This window comes from Parambassis ranga, chromosome 13 (assembly GCF_900634625.1).
Source record: "Parambassis ranga chromosome 13, fParRan2.1, whole genome shotgun sequence".
NCBI lineage: Eukaryota > Metazoa > Chordata > Actinopteri > Ambassidae > Parambassis > Parambassis ranga.
Genome location: NC_041033.1, coordinates 8,110,084 through 8,132,193, shown reverse-complemented (window position 1 = coordinate 8,132,193; position 22,110 = coordinate 8,110,084). Strand labels below are relative to the sequence as shown.

The window sequence follows — 22,110 nt, the reverse complement described above, 5'->3', positions numbered from 1 at the left end:
TTTGTCTGCTTTGTCACTGTATCTCAGCTTAAGCTTGGCTGTCAGTAGAGTTGGGAAGCAACATTATTTGGTTAAAAGTAATTTATTACACTTGCTGAGTAATTGACTTTCACCAAAGATTGTGCTGCTCTTTGACCAGGTTGTTGATTTACAAACCAGGCTCAGTGCTTTGTCCTTCCATGAGATAGACAAGACCAAAACAGCTGCACGCGAGGATCAGGCACACTGAAGAACATGGAGCTAATGAGGCGGTGGAGGTCAGGCTGGAGGTATCCCACCACCCTGCTCTGCATCTATGGATTCTTCACCACAGTTAAACCGATGGAGCCATTCCTCATCCCATACTTGACAGGACCAGACAAGAATCTGACAACTGAACAGGTAGACAAATGAATTAATGGCTTTAGAATACAATTACAAAAACCTTTACGTGAGCTAAAGAGTAACCATTAGTGGTGCAGTGTTTCAGATTGTCATCTAATGCAGTGTTGATTATACTCATGCAATGGTCTTTGTATATCATGACAGTGTTTCCTTGCCAGGTAAACAATCAGATTTTCCCGGTGTGGACGTACTCCTACCTGTCTGTGCTGGTGCCAGTGTTCCTGCTGACAGACTGGCTGCGTTACAAACCTGTAGTGGTCTTCCAGTGTGTAATGCTCTTCATCACTACAGCACTGCTGCTGTGGACACAAAGTGTACCAGCCATGCAGGCCATGCAGTTCTTCTACGGGGTGGTGACAGCTAGTGAAGTGGCCTATTTCTCCTACATCTACAGGTGCCGTCACATGTGAAAGGTGTTTGGATTTTACATGATTTTCAGACATGGCAAATGTTACATTGTCATTATGCTGTTTATTACAGTGTAGTAGATCTAAAGAGATACAGGAAGGCCACCTCTTACAGCCGCAGCATCCAGCTCCTGGGATACACCGTGGGCTCTGTGCTGGGTCAGATCCTTGTCAGCTTCGACCTTCTGTCCTACAGCAACATCATGTTGTTGACTCTGATTCTCAATTCCATCGCTCTGCCCGTGTCCTTCTTCCTGCCAATGCCTCAGCAGAGCATGTTCTTTCACCGCAGACGTACTGCAGAGATAACAACAGTGGAAGGAACAAATTGGCCAGGAGATAGTAGTGTTGATGTGACTGAATGGGAAAAATCCCAGGAAGAAGTAAGAAATAAAAATGTGGAAAAAGGAGTAAGGGATGAAAAGGGATCTGTGGCTGCAGAACCTGAGGAGTCTGTTGGCACAAAGAGCTGCAGTCAGGTCCTCCTCCAACTGTGGAGGGACTTTCGTGATTGCTACTCCTCCAGAGAGTTGCTTTACTGGTCGGTGTGGTGGGCAATGGCCACCTGTGGCTATAACCAGACTGTCAACTATGTACAGGTCAGTTATAAAACAAAACAAAACAACACAAACAAACTTTGCAGCAGGAAGCGATGACAGCAAAATGGCAATCTTTGGTGCCTTACTGGAGTGTGTTAACACAACACAAACAGAAATTATTAAAATATCATTATGTAATAACTTAATATAGAAGATATCAGAACAACCTTGTATTATATAACTTGACTGTCACATGGTTTATCACTGTGCATTACTCTCAAACATAGATATAAGTGAGTTAAAAGTTACTCTTTATGTGATGGTGGACAGGGGTGTGCTCAGTTCTGCTGTTTATTGCACAGGTACTGTGGGAGCATGTGCAGCCTTCTCAGAACTTCAGCATTTACAATGGAGGTGTGGAGGCTGTGTCCAACCTGCTGAGTAAGCAACAAACATTTCAATGTTCCTGATAAAAAAAAAATCTTAGTGATTACTTATCTGCTAGCTACTGCATTGATGTGTTCAACAGGTGCAGCCACAGCCTATGGTATAGGCTTTACTAAGGTGAGATGGGAGCAGTGGGGGGAGCTGGCTCTGGGTGGCTTCTCTGGATTAGGGGCAGCTGCTCTCTTCATCATGACCTTCATCAGCAACATCTGGGTCTGCTACGTTGGATACATCATTTTCAAGTGTCTGTACATGCTCCTGATAACAATAGCAATGTAAGAATGCCGAGGAGTAGTGGCCTTCTGCCTGAAATTTAGTCTTCAGCATTTACATAAAAATCATGTGCTTCTTCTAGGTATCAGATTGCAGCTGGCCTGTCAATGGAAAGATTCGCTCTGGTCTTTGGGGCAAATAACTTTGGAGCATTGTCCCTACAGACAGTTATCACTTCTGTTGTGGTTGACAGCGGAGGGCTGGGCCTGCCCATCATTCCTCAGGTAAGCTACCTGATTCTAAAATATATCTGATTATTTGTGCTCCTGAATTCTAATATTTAAAATATTTTTATTTCTACAGTTTACCATTTATGCCAGCTACTTCTTAGTTATATCTGTAGTTTTTTCACTTCGGGGACTATTTAGTATTTGGAAAGCACAAAAAGTCAAAAAGGAAGCAACCCCTCCAGACAGAAATGAATCTCTGGGTGTTGAAGAACACAGATTCTGAACACAAGAATGCAGCAATCACTGTGGCAAAGAGCAACATTCATTTGCAAGAACAAAAATCAGCTTCAAATTACTGACTGAATAGAAAAAAACACATGTACAAGATTTGTTTCTCCATACATTCATATGAATGAATGCTTTGATCATTTCTTTTACTTAAAATTCATTTTAATATATATATACTGTATATATTTACATTAACTTAAAATTCTCTAATACCCAATGGAAGTGGTTTTTCAGTTCATCAGCCATTCCCATTACACACATGGATGAGGTTGACTCTCATTCAAAAGTGTTACAACCTGGGTGTCTGTCAGCAGGGCAGGGGATGGCAGAGAGACGAGTCCCCCGCCCGTCCCTGATGCAGCATTAACTCCTCTTTCTCCTTTCCTCTATCCACAACAGAAAATTCATTTTTATCTTTAGTCAGTTAACCTAAAAGGATCCTGCACAAATAAAGTTTGGTTCTTTACAAATACAGTAACTGGCAGTACCCATTAGCTTGTCCAAGCAACAGCTTTGTCTTAACAACACTGTGTGTTAGATATACAAATACTGATATGCACAAAGAGCTAATTTCCTAAAAGAAAAATCATATGTACAGAATTGCAGCATAATGAATGGGATATACTGTACGCAATAACTTATAGTTTTCAGCCAGTTTGATTATACATTGTGGCTCAGTAGAGGCCAGGCCAGTTCACAGGTTAAATAGAGAAGAGGGGATCAACCTCTCCCTCTGCACACACTATCACTTTGTTTTGTAGCCACAGACAGTATCAGCATGACTGTCCCCCGCATATTGTTCCATTTGTGACAAACTGCGATAGAAAATACAAATTCTTACAAACATTGTGTTTTTAAAGCTACGTGTGAAACAAAACAGTGCAATAGGTGCAAGCGCGCCAGTTGTTGACCCTGTAGTGCAGCAGACAAGATGGATCGCTATAAGAATGGATTTGTTGAAGAGCCTCCGGCAGGATACTGTGCAGGAGGACCTGCACCCTGGAATAAAAGGAGGACACACAAAAAAATTGTTATCATTACGTTATTATGCAGAGGAGCCAAAAATAAAGCCGCTTAACTGAACTTAGAAGATGGATGCCACCCTCATACATTTAAGCCAGACACACTGATAAGCACTAGTCTCTGAGGCTGAAAAAAATATTCAAATTGCCTGTTGTTGATGGCTCCAAAATTAAGTAAATGTTAATCTGCCCAACTTTACAGCAGAGCTGAATATGTTTACAACTTTTTTTCCTCAAGATAAATTCTCATTCATTTCTATTATATTACACCAGAGTTATGCACACAGATCGCAAATCCAAGGCAAATCCACCTCCACGTACGACCAATCTCTCAGCCTGTTTGTAGATTACCAATGAATTTACATACAGAAAATACATTGGAACTGGACATTTAAATCAGGGGTAAAGATTAGCAACATGGGCTAACAATACATTTACTGTTTACTCATCTTTACTACAGAAATTCCCTGTCATACAGCCACCACATACTCACCAGAAAAGGGTTGCTAGAGACCATTGGTCCTGCCATTGCCTGTCCAAAAGGAGTCACAACAGGCTTGGCCTGACCAAAGGCTGGAAATGCTCCATCTGAAAGACATATACTGTCAATGTGATGCCATGGAAATTGCTCAACAAATCAAGCAGGACGTCTGTAATCATGCACATATCACATGAAAATATACTAAATAAAAAAGTACAAAAGTGTGCATTTTTAAAAATGTACCCACATGCCCACAGCTTTATGACTCTAAACACACACACACACACACACACACACCATTGGGTTGCTGAGGATATGCAGGAGGTTGAGGAAACGGAGCCTGGCCAGGAAAAGCTTGTTGGAATGTTCCACTAAAGCTGGTGGGGAGGTTGAAGGCTGCAGCGTTCCCAAATCCAGACGGCATACTCATGGAGCCAGTGCCAAATGATGCTGCAACACAACAAAACCTCAAGTCAGTCATCATAACCTGGTTCGGAGTTTATATGCATTTCAAAACTATGACACAAGTCACACACACACACACCTATAGTTAGTTTTACAGAGAGGCTGGCACACATCAAAAAAACTTTTGAAAGAATGCAAAATAAGAGGGTACTGATGTGATGTTAAAGTTTGTTAAAAAGCAATTCAGTGTTGGCAATTTAAATGAATAAGGATAAACAGCTATGGTTACAGAACCAGACGGAGTCAGGCTCAGACATGGGGCTACAATACTCGCAGTGAGTTTTGCACCAGTGTCTGATCTCTGATGTGCACACAGGAGCAACAGCTGGAGTCAAACAGCATAAAGTAAAGCAGGCAGCTGGCAACTGAATGTGCCAAAAAGTGCTACAAATGCAACATCCAACAACCATTAAACAAAGCTTACAACACAGAGGTTTAAAAAAATGACTGTGAACAATTTCCCGATTTGTTACTTTACTCTTAAATCACAGTTAGTCTTGAAGACTCTGTTTCAAATGTCTTGCAGGGTCCACTGAATGAAGCATTTTGTGACAAACATTATGCATAATTTATGTCCACAGTGCAAAGTTAGCTTTAATTAACTCCATGCCTTCAGAGAGAAAAAATCTTCTTTATTTTTTCTCAACCGACAACAGGAAAATGTTAAGAAAAACACAGAGACATGTGGGAGGCAATACATATTTAAACCTGTTTTGGAAAGAATATCTAGCACATACTTCTAGACTTAAATCTTCCAACATTTTCCTGATACATTAATGATGTGAAAGATTAGTCACTGCCACAGCAAAGCACAGGAGAACAAAGGGAAGCAGTGTGCACAAAGGAACCTACCAAAGGTGGGAGGATAACCCTGCCCATGAAGAACCCTCATCAATCCTGTCCAGCATGGCAAGAACAATCAGACACACATATCTCTTTATATCTCTCTTGTGCACACCACTAAATGACAATAGCCGTCGTGCTACCCATTTCTACAGTGTGTGTTAGTGTTAACATTTTCTCTTTTCGCAGAGGTCGGGACTTCCGGAGTAGAAGAAAATCCACAATCAACAAATGCACATCCAACAATGTATATTTTACTATTGATCTGATTTTTCCCCATCAGCTGATTCACACACAAACATGCACAATAACAAACCTGCTGCAGCTGCCATATTTGCCGCTCTGCCATTGCATTGGAATGGGTTGGTGGGTGCTGTTGCTGGGGCAACACCAGCAGCTACAAACGGATTAGTTGAGGGAGCTGCTAAAAAAAGAAAAAGGTACTGAGTCACCAAAGATGAGTAAGCAGTAAGAAACAATAAAACTGCATGGCCTTAATATGGTAAAATCCAAGAGGTTGGTTTATAGAGGGTGGTCTAATTAAAAGCTAACTAAAAAAAACTGCTTTCACTTTGGAGCCACACAATATCTGTAGATTCACTCACCCCCAAAACCCTGAGCCAATCCAGGCATTGGCTGCTGTGCTTGTGCTCTTGACACCCCAGCTTCTGAACCAAAGACACTGTAATGACACAAGTCAACATTTAATTTTGGAAACAAGAAATCCTATGTGAGGGGAATGTGGTAACTTTATGTATGTAGGTCAAGTTGCTTTGAGAAAATTTAGTTTATCTGTGGATTTTGCCGAGCTCTTCAAGTCCATCCAAATTACATGGTGGCATATTTCTATCGTCAGAGTATCAATGAATATGAAAATCATCAATGAAGCATCAATCAAGTGCATAAACTTCTGTTTTAATAACTTATATAAAAACTGCATTTAGTTGTGGATTAGAGCTTTGGCCATTACTGTAGCAGGTGGCTTGCTCTGGTGTCTGTGTCTGGTTTGTGTAGTGTCTCACCCTTGTGAGGTGCTGGTGGTGTTGTAAACACTGGTGGCAGGGGCTGAAGAGCTGAAAACGGTATCCAGCTCGGCTAGAGCAGCATAGCGGTCACCTCCTGCTACTGCTGCTTGCAGCTTCTGCTGCAGACCACCCACTCCTGCTGCTGCCGCTGCAGCTGCAGCTGAACCCACACCACCTCCTGGAATAGGAGCAGATGACAGCAGAGCCTGGTTCAATCTACTCAACTAATAGAGAAGGAAATGTTCTTCAGGTTTAAAGACACAAACAAAAGGTCCGGAAAAAGCTGCCATATTCAACCTATTAGAAATAATGGGGAATAAATGTTTAGTTGTTAGGAATTTTGCATTTTTTTAGCACAGAAATACATTTATATGAAAGCAAAATAAACTAAAACCAGCCCACAACACCTCACAAATGCTCCAGTGCCCGAATTTAGACCATGTGACATTAAAATGCTCCAAGCAAATACAGGTGGCATTCTACTGAGCACAGAGGCACTTCCACCGAGCCCAGTGGCCTGGTGAGGCCAAGGTGCTGATTTTAGGCAGGAAAAGGGTAGGACCATCTCAAACTTCAACCAAGTCTCAGCTAAGCTAAAAATAAAAAAGCTAGAACTTTTATGTTTGCTAGAAAATGTAAATGAATCCTGAATTCAGAGAGATTACAGCTGTCCCTGCTCTGGGAGGAAAAACTCACAGGGGTTTAAATCTGATTAAATTATATGTTTAGTCGTCTTTTTTGTCGGTCTACCTCTATCCCTAAAATCTAGGAAACAGGCTAGGCAGGAGAAGTTTACCTTGCTCTGATTTGGCAGAGCTAAACATGTTATCCAGGTCAGCCAGGACTGCGTATCTATCAGCAGGAACACTAGTACCCTGTACAGTGTCTCTGCCAGCTCCTGTGGAGTTACTCTGGGAGGAGGAACTGAAGGATCCAAAGTCAGCACTACACGATTTGGGGAAGTTGTCAAAATTTGCAAAACTGGCATTTGCTAGTCCCCCTGAGGCGCTACCTGCATGAAAGAGAGAGATTAAAAAATTAAGAGGTTGGTTTTCTGATGGTTGGTTTTAGTGTAACAACAAAAACAGGGCAAAAAGGGAGAGAAGAAACTGCATGGAAGGTGAACTTGGGGGTATGGTTAGGCTGGGTTTAGATACTTTCAATATCTAAAGCAACCCTTGTACTATTCAGCACTGGATATGTGGATTAAGTGAGTTTCAGACATAACCTACCAAAAGGTAGCAACTCTGGTGAGAAAAAACTCAAACCGATCTGCCAACCAGCCTGCAGTCCTTACTGAACCTTCTTTTTCAACTAATCCGGAAACTGTCAAACAAAGCCCAAAAAATGGGGCTCAGTGTATAGTCCAGTCAAAATGAATAGGATATGTATGTTCACACAGCTGTGCTGGCTGAAGTGGAAATATTAGGAGTGCACTGCTGTGTAAAAGGGACTTAGTTGTTATTGAGAAAACAACAACTAAAAATCACTATTACTCTTTAGTTACTGCTTTTTGAATGGCAGAGAAAAACACATCTTGTTCTGCTGGAGACATCAATACACTAATATGTGAGACACATTGAAGATAAAGAATTTCACTTTCAAATAAAAGTTCAGCTCTAGATGATGTTGTGATCAATTCCTATAGTAGAGAACTAAACAGATTTGCATCAATGGACTGTTTACTAAGGTAAAGTAATTAGCTCTAACTGGGACTCAGCACAGTTTTTGTGATCCTGAAGGGAAGAAAGCATTTTTAGCAATGAAACAGAAACAAACACATCACTCAAATCACCACCAGTGCGTCACTGCATTCTGTGTTTATATATCCACTTCCAGGTCAGGAAAAAGGGCAAGCTGAGCAACAGGACAGGTACAAAACTTGCATGCGTCTGTTCAAACACTTTTTAGGAAAGGTTTATAGCTGGTGGGCCACAAATGATAAAAGGTAGTTGCTCAGATAATACTGTAAGTAAATACTGGAGCATCTTACCACTTAAAAAGCATTTTTTATTGAAGGTATAGTACTGCACAGTAGTTTAAAAGCCTCTAAGGAAGTGATGTTTACATGAAATTGAGAGCCCTGAGAATACCAGCTCTGCTATTAGGCCTTGGATCAGCAAATACCATCACTGGTTTCTGGACATTATTTTAATAATTTCTTATTTTGCACAGTAGATTTCTCAGGTTGCACAATGTTTCCTGATTACTGCTGAGGGAAAATTCTACCTTTCTTTTTACTTTATCATTTTTATTGTTAATTCAGAATTTTGAGTTGTTATGATCTCCATAGTTGCCCACTATAATCACAATCACGGTTTATTATTGCTGTCTTCAACCAGTGACAATGTTAATTTTGCATCATAGAGACAAAAGAGAGCAACGTTGCGACACACACACACACAGCAGCATCCTGAGAGGGGAGGAAAGGAGTGACTACACATTAGTGATGGTGGAGAGGGTGAAAGCTGTTATGAGGGCAAGTCCAGAGAGATAGAGAGAGATAGACTTACTGTGTGTACCCTGGAGAGGCAGAGCAGTGGCAAACTCACCCATACTGCGGCTGGATGAGAGCACAGTGAACGCTGGCAGCCAAAAATCAAAGAGGGAGGGAGAAATGGGGCAATGAGCAATGTGAGATGGTGGAGAAACAAAAGAAAAGATGTCAACTGAACAAGAGGTAAAACAAAACAAAAAAAGACAAAGCAAAACAATAGTTGCTGAGGCAAGGGATGAAAAAACATGAGACAGATTGGACAGCTGAAGCTAGAGAGTACAGTCAGTATCTGAGAAAGGGATTATCTTACAAAGCCGGAGGAGAGAGAGTAGGGAGGTTCAGCTATTAGGCAGAACACACACTAAAAAGATAAGTGTGTTGTGTGCCACACAAAGGTAGTTAAGGTACACCTCCAGCAGGGGGCACTGTACACAGCAATTTAAGCAAAGTGTTGAGGTAGAATAGCCATAACACCTAAGATGCCTCCATTATTTTACAATCCCAAGTAATGCAAAATCCTTTAAGGGCATACACAGTGAAGTTACAGGGTTACAGGTAAGAAATCCTGTGTTTAAATGTATGTATCAAAATAACTGCCAAGCTAGTTGTAACAGTCAAAATGAAACTTTAAATGTTGGTCATGGTGGGCGTGTTACCAGTGATGTTTACAGTGAGCCGTTTTCCATACACTCTTTTTTTCCATTTTTGCTTAAGGCACATTTAAACTGTGTTTGCATGTTAATTAAACATTTAATATGCAGTTTCTCTTTAAATTGCTGATAGTTATACTTAAACAACTTTTCCAAAATCAGACCATACAGACCAAGAAATGGCAACTGATAGGTGACATGACATGTCAATGTGCTGTATGTGAATAGTTTGTTAAGCCTATTTTTCAGGGTGCATGTACATAATGATACAAGGCATTTCTATACGTTAGTGATTTGGATGTGTGTGTGTTGTCCAGTAAAAAGAACTTTCTCTACCTGTATTTGAGGGTTGAAATGGGGCTTGGGGTGCAGAAGGCAAACCACCTGTTGACCCAGAAGTGCTCCTGAATGCATCAAAATTAGCAAAGTCTGCATCGGCATTCTGTGCCGCTGGAGGTGGTGTAGAGGTGGGGTTCAGACAGACAGATGAAAAACAAAACAAACACAGTGAGCTGAAAACTATGGATGAATGGATGAGTGTACATACAACATCCAACGACATGGGTGACACCAAAACAAATACAATGGCTTTTGTGATAAATATGAAGGACAATAAATGAATTGTATAACTTAAATACAAGCAGCAAGAAATGCTGTCTGATGATATATGAGCTTGGACTACACACAACATTAGTCGTAGAGGTGCACATCTGTGCTACGTGGAGATGTGTGGATGCCACTTTAGTCACTGCATTAACAGTGTGTCTTGATGGCCCTTTGAGGGGGAAATGAGAGGACATTATCCTCCACTGGAAGCAAACACTAATAGCCCATGTTAAAGACATTAGTAACCATGGAGACTTGTCTGTGTCTGACACTATTGTATAATGCCCATGTTTACAGTCAGGGTGTACATGCTCACTTACATTTAAGAAATTCTGTATGAATTAACTTTAAGGAATATTTCTGATTTATTTTCCATTTGCATGCATTTCAGCTCTCTCTGTGTTATGATAATGACCACAGACACTAAAAGAATCTGACCGAACATCCCCAAATTTACTCCATGTAGTGTACTAATCTATGTAATTTCAGAATTGCTTTATGTCTCTGTAGATCAACTTCCTGTGTATAATCAAGCCAGTGTTAAAACTTTTGAACTTAAAAGCTCAAAATAATGTGATAACATGCATCTACCTTTATTAGACAGCTACACCATTTTTTAGTTAAATTATTTACTGATTTGTTTGTTCCTTACTTGTGTGGCTGTTGAAATGTGCAAAGTTAGCAAAACTGGAGCTGGCGCCTGCATTCATGTGGGGCGGGGCAGCAAAGATGTCTCCACCCAAGTCACTGAGGAGGTCAAACTTCTTGTCATGGAGCTGTTGCTGATGAGTTTGTCCACGGTTCACCACAGGAGACTGATGGAGACAAGCAATTTATATAGAAAACAATTTATTTATTTAAGTGTATGACAGTGTGTCCCTGCTTATTTTTTATACTAGGACTGACAAGAAGTGTCAAGAAGTATATTCACGTCAACAATTAGCAAGGAAAGCCTGATTGCAGTAAAGTGTTGTTAGTTTATGGAGCAAACCTCTACCAGGTGAACTACCAAAAATGTTTAATCCTGTTTCCAATTAGCTCATCTATCTGCTCCAAAAAGACTAAGTTAATCATTTCTAATAGGCTTGAGGGGAGAATATCCTCAGTGTGTGATACAACCAGCTTTATCCTTTGATACAGGACATTTTTAATCACTTTGAAAAAAAGTGTTGTAGTATGTGTTTGTGTGTTTACTATAGTCTCACCTGATTTGGTGGGGTGTTCTTGTTGAGGTGTAGGGCAGGGGCCGAGTCCCCCAGCAAGGTTTTAAGTGGTCTGACCTCTGGTGTGCTGCTGGTGCTGCTGTTTGAGGAGCCAGAAATTGAAGCATGGACAGAGGCCACTACCTTGGCCTGCTCAGGAGGCACGTACCTTAAAAGCAGTTCAAATAATAAGCATTAATTTTAAGATATTGACATCTTGCAGAGAATATTAACAATATTTTTTACACTATCTGTAGCCAAAAATGTTTCAATTTGCCAGACACATTTTTATAACTTCCATGTTTCCTTGTTAAAACACAAGAGAGATATGGAGGAGTGATACCCAGAATGGTTTCTTAACAACCACATACCAATGACTGAGGTGTCGGGCATATAAAGACGTCCCGTTAACTTTACAATTAACTTCAGCTGCCTGAACTACAACAGGTAAATGTTACAAGGAACTCTTATTTGAGTTCAAATATTTTTTATTCTAACAGGCAAGCTGAGATTCTTTGTGACTATTCCTGTGTGTAGATTGGTGAAGGGTGAATGAGAAAGCTGGTCCGCAGAAAAGTGGCATGTTGAGACATGCATTGCTTGTCACTTTCAAATTTAGTCAGACTCCATAAACTGAACACTAGAAGATGAAAATCTTTCATTAAATAAAAATCTTTAAAATGTTTGCTTTTTCAGAACGCGAATAGTATTCCTACTTTTTAACCAACAGTATTATAGTCACTTATTATATATACACGTGTAGTATATTATTATAGTTTTATTACAATCTATTCACAATCAGAGTGACAAAGTTCTACCAGGCGAATGCAGGTACCAAAAAGGTACCTTTACAGAGCAATTCAATCTTGCACATAAAGCTGCTTGACTGTAATGACCCACATTCTGTGCATTCAAAGTACCGGTAAAGTGTTTGGTGGCTTGCTGGAGGCTAACTGCTATGAGCTGCCTATGAGATTTCCAAGCCAGGGAGAGAAAGGCTACATGTGTGCACAGGGCACAATACCAAAGGACTGTTCAGTTTTTTTGCATTATCAGCTTTTCACTTACCATCTCTTCTTCTCATATTTTTCTTGAAGAAACTCCTTGACTTTCTGTGGTTCTCTGAAGTCTGGTACTGAGGAGGTTCTGTCATCAAAAAGACCGAGCCAGATCTGTTTACATGCCTGGAACACACAGAGCAAATTAACTGATTTTTGGTAGAAACGGGGCTTGGGACAGGCCTTCATTATTGGTCATTGTATTGAAAAACATAATCAACAAATGACATAAAATCCTGTGGTTTGGCAACATACCCATGTGCAGAAAGATCATACAGAAAAAGTCCTAATTGCCCTTTCTGAAATAACGGAGGATAGTTGGCCCCATGTTTGGCCAGAGAACCTGAACATAGTTGCTAGGCTATAAAATCAGTCTCACCTTTCTCTAAGCTTGGGTTTCAGAGGGCATTCCTTAGTATTTGCTTAATCTTGTAAAGAGAGATTTACAGGTTTCATGCATGTGTGCCCTCAGTATAAAGTTCCAGATGGAGAAATAGCGCTGTAACAGTCAGCCTGGTTCAAACGTTGGCCTTAGAACACATTCACCACACCTTTGTGATTATTTGTATTTTGAGGCCATAACATTGAAAAATGTGTGCACCTCACTGTGTCCATTTTTTCTGTGCCAAGTGTTCTCTATGGAAGGAGGAAAAAAGCAACTTGAACGTAGTGGTATTTATACAACATCCTTGAAGGGTATATGCATCAGCTCCAACCTTGAGTCCCCTGCAAGTGTGCCTGCTCTACCACTTTGCTACAGCTTTTAATAGGCTGTGCTTCCCAGGTGGCATTGCTCTATTTCATACTCCGATTACCAGAAATGTCTCTAAAATGACAATGCACATTAGCTCCTCTGTGTAGCAGGGGAATAACCACACAACAAAAATAGTTTACTGAAATTGTACAAAGTACAGACAAGTACAGTGGTTAAAGTTAAAGTTTGTTTGAAAAAAACAAAGGTCTAACCCATATATATGACCAAAACAGAACTTAAGGCAGCTGCAGATTTAATAGATCTGCAGCACTGCCTGAGGACTACCCCTTCCACAGCACACATAGTTATTAGTTCCAGTCCTTATTGTTACATTAACATGTTGCAGGTCTTATCAAGAATGTTCTAATTATGTGATCTTTGGTGTCTACCGCTGACTATTAATTATAAGTACACACATAGAGAACTCAGTGATATCTGAAGACCCTTAACTAGATGGAGAGTCTGTAGATCTGTATAACTGCCACAACCACTAGGAAAGTTAATCTCAACCATTATAAATAACTGTATTACCTAACAGGGCAAACAGTCACCATTCTTACCTCATTGCCATGTTTCTGTAGGAATTCGATTTCCTGTTGTGTAAATGTCGTCATAGAGATGGACTTAACTCTGTGGGGTGGGTTGAGTCCTCGCCTGTAAATGGAGAAGAAAGAAAATGGGTCAATTTAATCTGAAGACACTATACTGCACATGAAAATCTCCTTTGGACAGACTCCAGAGCCCACCTCTGAGGATGGGTCTATTTAATCGGCACAAACTAATTGGCTGCGTGTGTGTGTAAACAAGGACAGGAAGACTGTTTTAAAGTTCAATGACAGAAAAATACTGACAGAAAAATAAGGTGGCAGAAGAAAAAAAGGAAGTAGGTGCAACTCTCTCTTAAGTGACGCTGACTTAACGGCAATAGTCAATACTGTAAAAGAATGAGCAATCTCCCTTAATATAGAAACTTCCATTATAGAGTAACATCCATTATCCTTCATTTTCCTGAGAAGGTCACAGCTCATGCAACAATGGCCCAAATTAAACATGCCCGCTAACTGTCATAGTGGAAAGGAGCCATTATTAGGTTTTTACATTAAGCTCTAGGCCTGCTTGCTGAGTATTTTTTTTCCTAGAATCCCTAGTAAATCATAAATGTAATGGTGGCTGCAAGGTCACCACCTGTTTTGTCTGTGAAGGTGACCAAACAGTATTTAGCTTGCAAGCAGACTATTTTAACTGCCACTGCAGAATACTCTGAGTTCTGAGACTCGCTCTCAAATATACCGTAAGCCTTTAGTTGCTCAACATCCTGTCTTTACTGATGAACCAACCAAAGTGAAGTAATTCATACATTAGTCACTTTTTAAATAAAAATATTATACTACAGCTTTTTGCTGAGTAGTCAGTAGAAACAAACAGATGTTATCAGGCATCATGAAAATACTGTTTACATGGCTTAAACAGCTTTCCAATTACTCCTTGTCTACACTGACAATAAAGCAGGATGACAGCTCTTTCATCAGCATGCACAGTGGATTAATTAATAAGCAACATAATCTTTATCACTAAAAGTGAATCTGGTTCCATGATACCCATTGATACCCAATGAATGACCAACCTCTAAAAAAACATGTGTTCAAATTCCAGGATTCAGCCTACTTTTGATCCCTCCAATATTAACTGTTTTAAATCCTCAGACCCCCGTTTCAAAGAGTTTTTGCAAACTAAAAAAAACACTTTTCAAGTTCCTTGTCACTGACTGTATTTTTAGCTCTGAAATATTATACAGCCTAGACGTTATTACATCAGTGGTTGCCAATTTAATTTTAGGTAACAGTTTTAATCTAGGATGCACCGTCTAGGAACTCTTTGGTCCATAAAATGTGTTACTATTATGTAAATAAGACTCAACAAGTCCAGCTGCCTCGCTTCAACCTCTTGAATGAAAATGACCTGGGTGACTCAAAATCTTCATCGACATTATGTACAAAGGTTTGACAATAAATCTGTGATGCTAACATTAGATAAATGTTTATATTTTGTGTGCAGTGACCAGCTGACACAGCTGAGCATTTATTTGTTCATTTTGTAAGGTATCTGTGACAACACCCTCTGGGAAATGACATCCACTGTTCCACATTTACAAACACAATGTTCGACACATAGAGTAGCCAGGTCCTAAAAGCAGTGAAATACTAGACACGGTTGCTAAATTATTCACGGTTACCTCTGACAAACTACTTGTCATCCCCCACTCCTACCATACACATCCAGCATTCAGCTGACTGATCCCATGTTGCAACAGGTATAACACACATACACCTAAGTAGCTACAACACATAAGACACAAATAGTAGAAAGTTGATGGTATGTCCCCATCTGAATGTGCAGATCCATGGAATTACTTATAATTTTTAAGTGTAACAATTAGTCATGGTTTTCCAATTGCAGTGTAGTGGAACTACTGCAATTGAAAACCAAATTCAGCAAAGATGAATCCAATAAGGCTTTACATTACAGCACACGCTAAATAAAATATGTATTTCTTGAATGCTAATTGGTTGGGAATGTCTCCATCTATTCAAGCTTTCATGGGCTTCTGCCATGAGGTAGGAAAGTGATCAGATCCTAGTCTTGTGAAGACAAAACTAGGTCACATACAAAGAAAATTTATTAGCCCTCAAGGTCCAACTAAGATGCCTGCATCTCTGCCCAGTTACCCCATTAATGAGCTCTAACACTGGTTACATCATCTCTGTTTGCATCCCCTTTCATTTTTGGTTGTTTATTTTGTCTGTGACAATACATGAAACATGCATCCCACCTGCCTATCTTATGTCTATCAAAGAATCAGCTTTGAAATGGTTTATTCAGTGGGACTGCAAAAAAACATGCCATGTAATTTGTAGGAGCTACAACAAAACTGCAAAGAAATTTCTGTGTTCTGGAACCTGTTTGGAACAAAACACTGAAAAAATGTTATAGTCCTACAGTCCCACACACCCACTACTGCACTGTCTCTACTTACTTACTTACTTAGTAGGTGTAGTTTTTGAGAAATGTAAAGACATAGCTTTACATCATCATTAATACTCAACAAAAAGAGTCTAAAATTCACTAATTATTAGTTTAATCAAAATCCAGCTATTTTCACACTACTATGGCATACTGAATCAAAAAACAGCATCACATATTGCACGGTAATGACCTAGTTGCTACCGTACATCGGACCAACTCAGCTCATTTGCATAGTGTAACAGCTCTAGGGTGAAAGAAACTGCCAACACTGAGTGTAGAAATGCTATGCAAAAAGCTTTACTGTTGCTTTACTGTGGCCCGTAACTTACACTACTTTTATTTAGACTGTTTTACAGACACTATTTGCAACGATCTGGGGAAACAAAGGTTAGGGGCGACTCAATATTTTTATATCCAGATCATGTGTAAAGGACATTCTGTTTGTTTGACAACTTTCAGCGTCTGGTGTGGTCTAGTCACTGTTATAGGCCTGCTTACTCAGGAACACAAGTGGGGTTACTTCCTGTCATGAGAAACTCTCCAGAAAGAGACATTTGTATGGGGTGTTCCTCCTGGGAAGGCCTCCACCTTCATAAGGAATGTGTTTACATAGCAGATTCCAACTCCGCCCATTAAACAACCACAACTGTGGGGGGAGAAGGTTGTTAGGAAGCAGGTAGCTGTGGCCCTGCCATGACATGTGCAAAAGGTCATTTATAATGCTAACGATGTTTCCTTGGACAAAACAGAGGTACCACTAGTTTGATTAATAAACAGACATAACGGTCCAAACATAACAGTCTCTCATTTTGCAAATATCTCTAGAACTGAAAGCGCAGAGAGACAGTAAATTCTCTTGACACTTCCTGTTGCACATATACATAACATGCTGCTGATGTAGCAGTGTACTGAGGCCACACCACTTCCTGAGCTCACAATCACAGGCTTCCTGTATATATCACACAGGCATAAACCCTTTTAAACACACAGTCTTCTGAAGGGATCATTTTTCTTTTCTCTCCACCTCCACACAACATTCTGATCAAAAGTCTGTGAGAAAGGCACGAGAAGAGAAATGGGGTGAATTGTGATTTCGAGCTATATAAAAAAAACTAAATTAGCTCTCATTACAGACTTCAATACCAAAGGGTGAGCAGATGGGAAATACACAGTCGAGTCCCCACAGACTCACTGGCGAAGTGAAATGGAGGGCAAACTTTGCCCATGAGCAAACGCACAATTAATCCCATGCTTTTCAGTGCTACAGTAAATAACCTTCATGTTTAAAGTCGACAGCTAAAACATTTTGCAGATTAAGGTCACAATAAAACCAGGGTTGTTTCTTAGGCAAAGCCTGACAAAAATGTGTCTGAGAAGACATCTAGTCTACTGTCTAGTAAACCTAAACCACAATCAGTGAGGACTTATTATATTAACAAATGCCATCTCTTTCCCCTGCAACCTCATTAGAATAATCATTGTATGAATAGCAAGGTGATTTCCACAAAGCATTACAAAGCTCTGACGCAGACTGCCGTATGGAATGAGCAGAACAGGATAAATGGATGAGCGGTTTATTGAGTTACCTGCTAATAGCCAATGGCTAATTTACTTTTCTCAAATGTTTTCATTTACACAGACTTGTCATAAGTAAATGTAATTCATACTCATTTACTATGTCGATGAAAAAGTAGGGCAAAGTGGGGAAAAGGGACCAGAATTTCAAATTCTACGATGCAATGCATCAACAACACTGTGAAGATGAGCTGTGTGTGCAGATGAATGCAAAGCAGGCAACAGGCAAACGTTTCTCCCATGCTGTTCAAAATTCTCATTAACAGAGCTCCAGCTTTATGTCTGAACGTGATCAGCATCACATATACATTTCACAGCTGTATTGAGGTGAAATATCTGTTGCTGAATCAGAAGAAATGGAATGCTTCACTAATCCCAAATCCCAAAACTACAGATGCTTGGTTACACAACTGCACAGCAAGGCTTTAAGTCAGGGAAACGCTCTCTAAAGTGAAAGTACACGGCTATACTGTAACTATCAATGCAGTGGATGTGGATTGAACCTATCCTAGGAGGGAAGCGGCAAATTAGAGGTTAATTCCTTTAAATGTCAGCTGTTTGTCAAGTGAAAGTCTAGCTAACAGTGTTGCATGAGGCTGACCTGGGTGACGTTAATATTAAAAATCCAACACGAAAATAGATGGCTAGGTCTAAATACAACTGATGATGACATGAACAGCGGTATTACATTATCAGCCGCCTGAAAATAACATGACTTTCAGACGCCCAAATCTCAATTATGTTTGCAGCCAACGCACTCATTCCAATCAAACTCTCGAAATGGTTATTGAATATAATGGTAATAATAATAATAAGCCTGTATTTGGAGAGGTCAATCAGCTCGCTTACAATGTGGTTTCCAACATTAATAGCAACTGGTAGTAGCAGCTGGCTCCTGACCTAATCTGTAGACATAGCTTCCAAGTGTCAGATAAGTTCACTTGCTAACATAAGCTAAAGTTAGCTAGAATCTAGGCTGGCTACTACGTTGCCTTGCTTTGCGGTACACTGACATCTCAGTGCACCCCGCCCAATACAGCACAGCAAGACAATGTCAAAAGAGCTAAACTCACACTGACTCTAGCGCTTATCTTGTTAAACGTTAGCTAGCGCTAATTTGGCTAACCGGCTATGTAGCCGAAGCGTGCTACAGCGTTATATCGTGTGCGCCATGTCTAAGCTAAGGTCACTAATACTTACAGGATGCCAGAACAGGAGGTACAAACGAATGAGCCCACAGTCATGTTGGCATAGGTTGGGCCGCGCTGGTCGCAGTCAAAGCACTTTCTGTTGGGAGGCAAACTCGTCATTTCTCTCAGCATCTTCAGGTGTTTCTCCTCTTGTTTTCGTTTCGCACTCGCCGCCATGGTAAAGGATATACAGCAGGATTAAATAATACCAGAGGAGCCAGGGAGGTCAGCTACAAGTAAAACAAAGGGCTGTGCTTTTTAACGGTTACCGACCCGTGTGCTAACACACCGAGAGGGGATGGGGAGCTGGCTCTGTTGTCAGGGCGGCCTCACGTCTCCTCCTCGAACAAGGAGTTTCTCAGGCGATTGATCAGGTTTGCTAACGGAACAAGAGGTTAGCTGCCACCTACTTCCGCTTTCGTTTGAATTCCGTTATGCAGTCTACAGCGCTTCTTGTGGTTCATGGCCAAACACTAGTGTCATATATTTGCAACACTCCTAATTATCTGCATCAGATTTCGGTCGACGAAGGTTAGTAAAGCTAATTTCATCCAAATAATATGGCCTTTATCACGGTATATATGTAACACCACAAAGTTGCTCGGATGGACCGACACGCTTATTATTACTGTGATAACCAGCTCTGCATATTACTTCAGTCGCAGCGCTGTTACAAGCGCTTAAGTGCACAATGCGACGACCCACAGAACTGCCTGTATACAGCAAAGAACCGCGGCCGTTAATAGAGGCTGTGAACTATCTTGTACCGAGACGTCTTTGGTTTTACGTCTGACGGCGCAATTAGTCTTTAAGACAACAGCGCCGCTATACGGATTGGCTTTGTCAGTGCAATCTATTGAGAAGCTTCATCCAAATAATGTGAAAGTGTTATTTGATACCATGTTATAATGATTGACATGTTATGTGCACTGATCTTATAAGATTATGCAGACACACATTTTATTAGAGTTGAAAAACATAACAGAATACAAAGTAAACCAAAAGGTATTATTTACAAAGACACAACCACATATCAGAGCTACTTTGTGTCACAAACTTACAGATGTTTAGCTGGTCTCTATTATAACATTAAGATTGCTTCTTACAATATTGTTGTCTTACAATATCAATCAATCAATAAGGCTGATTTTTCACTGTTTGGTGATTTATGTTTTAATATCAAACGTTTACTTTTTGTACACTCTATGGGAAGCCTAGGATCTGCACCCACTTTAAATGAATTTATAGTGCAGCATTATAGCTGTTAGTCCATCAATTTCCACTGACAGACTGAATTAATGGCTGCTGACGCTGCTGTGGAGAAGAGAAGTCAAAGGGTCTGTGGTTCTCAGTGTAGCCATAAAGTTTCCGAAGTGCCACACGTGCAGCTTCTTCTTCAGCTCCAACAAGTGTCTCTCCTGGGCCCTGAGCCAGAAGCTTCTTGTCACTGAATTAACAGAAAGGTGAAAAACACAGAAAATGAGAAAATGGGCCGCTCAAACTCTTTGTGGTATCAAGTCTATAAAGAAATGTCTGTATTTTACTTCAAGATCAAGAGTGCAACTCGAGCTTCATATACTGTACAGCATGCAGAACAGCACACATACCTGTACAAGCCGACAAAGTACAGTGGCAGGACAGTACTGGCTCCAGCAGCCCTGATGAGACGAGGCTCTGGCAAAGTAATGCTCCTCTTAGTAAGCTCCTCCATCAGCAGTCCCATGGGGTTGACCACAGTCCATATATCAAATAGGTCCTTTCCTATCAGCTGAGTCACCAGGAAATCCTAAAAGAAGAAGAAAATGTGGAGGTGGAAAAAAAGAAAATGTAACAAAAGAGGTTAATCGGTTGGAATAACTTCCAACTAACAAAATATTGGCTGCCCATGAAACTGTGCAACAGGCCTCTTACCCTAAGAAACAACCTAGTACACTCTGGTCCACTGCTTTCCTGTAGAGCCCCGATCACTGCCATGAATGTAGAACAGAGCACATTATCCGGAACAGGGAATTCTGCACTCATGGTTAGATCTTCAATGCCGAGATTCTTGGCTACATGAGTTATGATTGCAGTGCTGGAGAGATGCCCTACGATACTCTCCACCCCTTCACCTGGCAGGCTAGGGAAGTTTGCCCTGCACCAGTCAGTCAGGAAGCTATTGGTGAAACTCGCTCCCTTTTCACTCAACTGAATATTATCCTTCAGAACAAGAGCAGTGGCCTCAGAGTTCATTCCTAACTCCTTCCTCCTCTCTTGCTCTGCCTTCAAGTAACAGGGATTGATGAAAGCTGTTTTCAGTAGATCAAGGGAAAAGTTCTCATGAAGCCGGATGCTGAAAGCCTGAACCTCAGCATGGTAATCCCAGTGAGGCTTCTGAGATCTGAAAAGACAAGTATAGCATGTTCTGAGTCAGACTGCCAAGTAAATGCTTATATATTTTTCCTACCGGTGCTGTTTATGGTATAGGATAAACAAACAAACAACAACTAAAGAGGCGATGTCCCGCCCTTTCTGGTGGACATCACTGTCCACTATTCAAATGCTCAGTGTACAGTATATGATGCGTTACACTAACTGAAGGCCTGTACAGGCATGGACAGTGAGGGGAGTTCACCTTTTTGTAGTGTAATGCATCATATACTGTACACTGAGAGTTTGAATGAAATTGAAAATTGTCTCCAAAGCTTGAATGTAGTTCAACTAAGATGAAATTTGTCAATATAGCTTTTCCCACATATAAATAATGACGAAAAGCACACATTAAGTGGGATTTCTATGTAGCCTTTTCTCTATCTAGAGCTAAGACGGAGCTGGGACGACTATGGCTAGCTTAAAACTGAGGAAATAGTGAAAGTGCACATACTTCTTAAACGACTTTGCAAAGAAAATAAGTATAGCGTTTTTACATTGCACACTATATCAACTTCCGCCGCTGCCTGACATTAATATCATAAATGGCCTTGAGATGTTCCCAGCTAGACTCACCGTGGCTTCGGTGGTGGAGGTCCTTCAAGCTTTAACTTCTTTGCCATAAGGTGTTCATAAGCTCTCATCCATCGTTTCTTCTCTCTAACCTGCGTTAGTGAAACATTTCTGCAAACACGCTGGCAATGAATTCCTAACGTTAGCGCAGCACGATTTAGTATGTAACCCGTCGCCATGTTGATCCACTGACAGCGTAGTGTGCAACAGCAAAACGTGTCCGACGGG

At 40.6% G+C, this 22,110-nt stretch overlaps 3 protein-coding genes across 7 annotated transcripts; 1 reads left to right on the top strand and 2 right to left on the bottom strand.

The window, feature by feature from the left end:
- The first annotated feature begins 55 nt into the window (after positions 1-55).
- Positions 56-2,531, top strand: slc19a3a (solute carrier family 19 member 3a). Its single transcript, XM_028420373.1, has 7 exons — positions 56-381; positions 543-778; positions 865-1,390; positions 1,693-1,771; positions 1,860-2,052; positions 2,133-2,274; positions 2,354-2,531. The coding sequence occupies exons 1-7, from the start codon at positions 235-237 to the stop codon at positions 2,501-2,503; spliced, it is 1,473 nt and encodes a 490-aa protein (XP_028276174.1). The 5' UTR covers positions 56-234; the 3' UTR covers positions 2,504-2,531.
- agfg1a (ArfGAP with FG repeats 1a) lies at positions 2,525-19,279 on the bottom strand. Of its 5 annotated transcripts, none has more exons than XM_028420366.1 (15): positions 18,911-19,279; positions 13,672-13,765; positions 12,368-12,483; positions 11,303-11,468; positions 10,750-10,912; positions 9,828-9,941; positions 8,858-8,929; positions 7,141-7,356; positions 6,342-6,522; positions 5,925-6,001; positions 5,636-5,743; positions 5,329-5,373; positions 4,309-4,461; positions 4,024-4,118; positions 2,525-3,507 (listed from the first exon to the last, which is right to left on the bottom strand). In XM_028420366.1, the coding sequence occupies exons 1-15, from the start codon at positions 19,075-19,077 to the stop codon at positions 3,448-3,450; spliced, it is 1,827 nt and encodes a 608-aa protein (XP_028276167.1). In that variant the 5' UTR covers positions 19,078-19,279; the 3' UTR covers positions 2,525-3,447. The 5 variants fall into 5 exon arrangements, with proteins under 5 accessions (XP_028276167.1, XP_028276168.1, XP_028276169.1 ...); XM_028420367.1 differs by having other exon boundaries at positions 5,636-5,740; XM_028420368.1 differs by lacking the exon at positions 5,329-5,373 and having other exon boundaries at positions 5,636-5,740.
- Positions 19,280-19,838: 559 nt separating this feature from the next.
- On the bottom strand, positions 19,839-22,078 carry mrpl44 (mitochondrial ribosomal protein L44). Its single transcript, XM_028420375.1, has 4 exons — positions 21,886-22,078; positions 20,812-21,280; positions 20,508-20,686; positions 19,839-20,347 (listed from the first exon to the last, which is right to left on the bottom strand). Exons 1-4 carry the CDS (start codon positions 22,059-22,061, stop codon positions 20,173-20,175), a joined length of 999 nt encoding a protein of 332 aa, XP_028276176.1. The 5' UTR covers positions 22,062-22,078; the 3' UTR covers positions 19,839-20,172.
- Between the last annotated feature and the right edge of the window lie 32 nt (positions 22,079-22,110).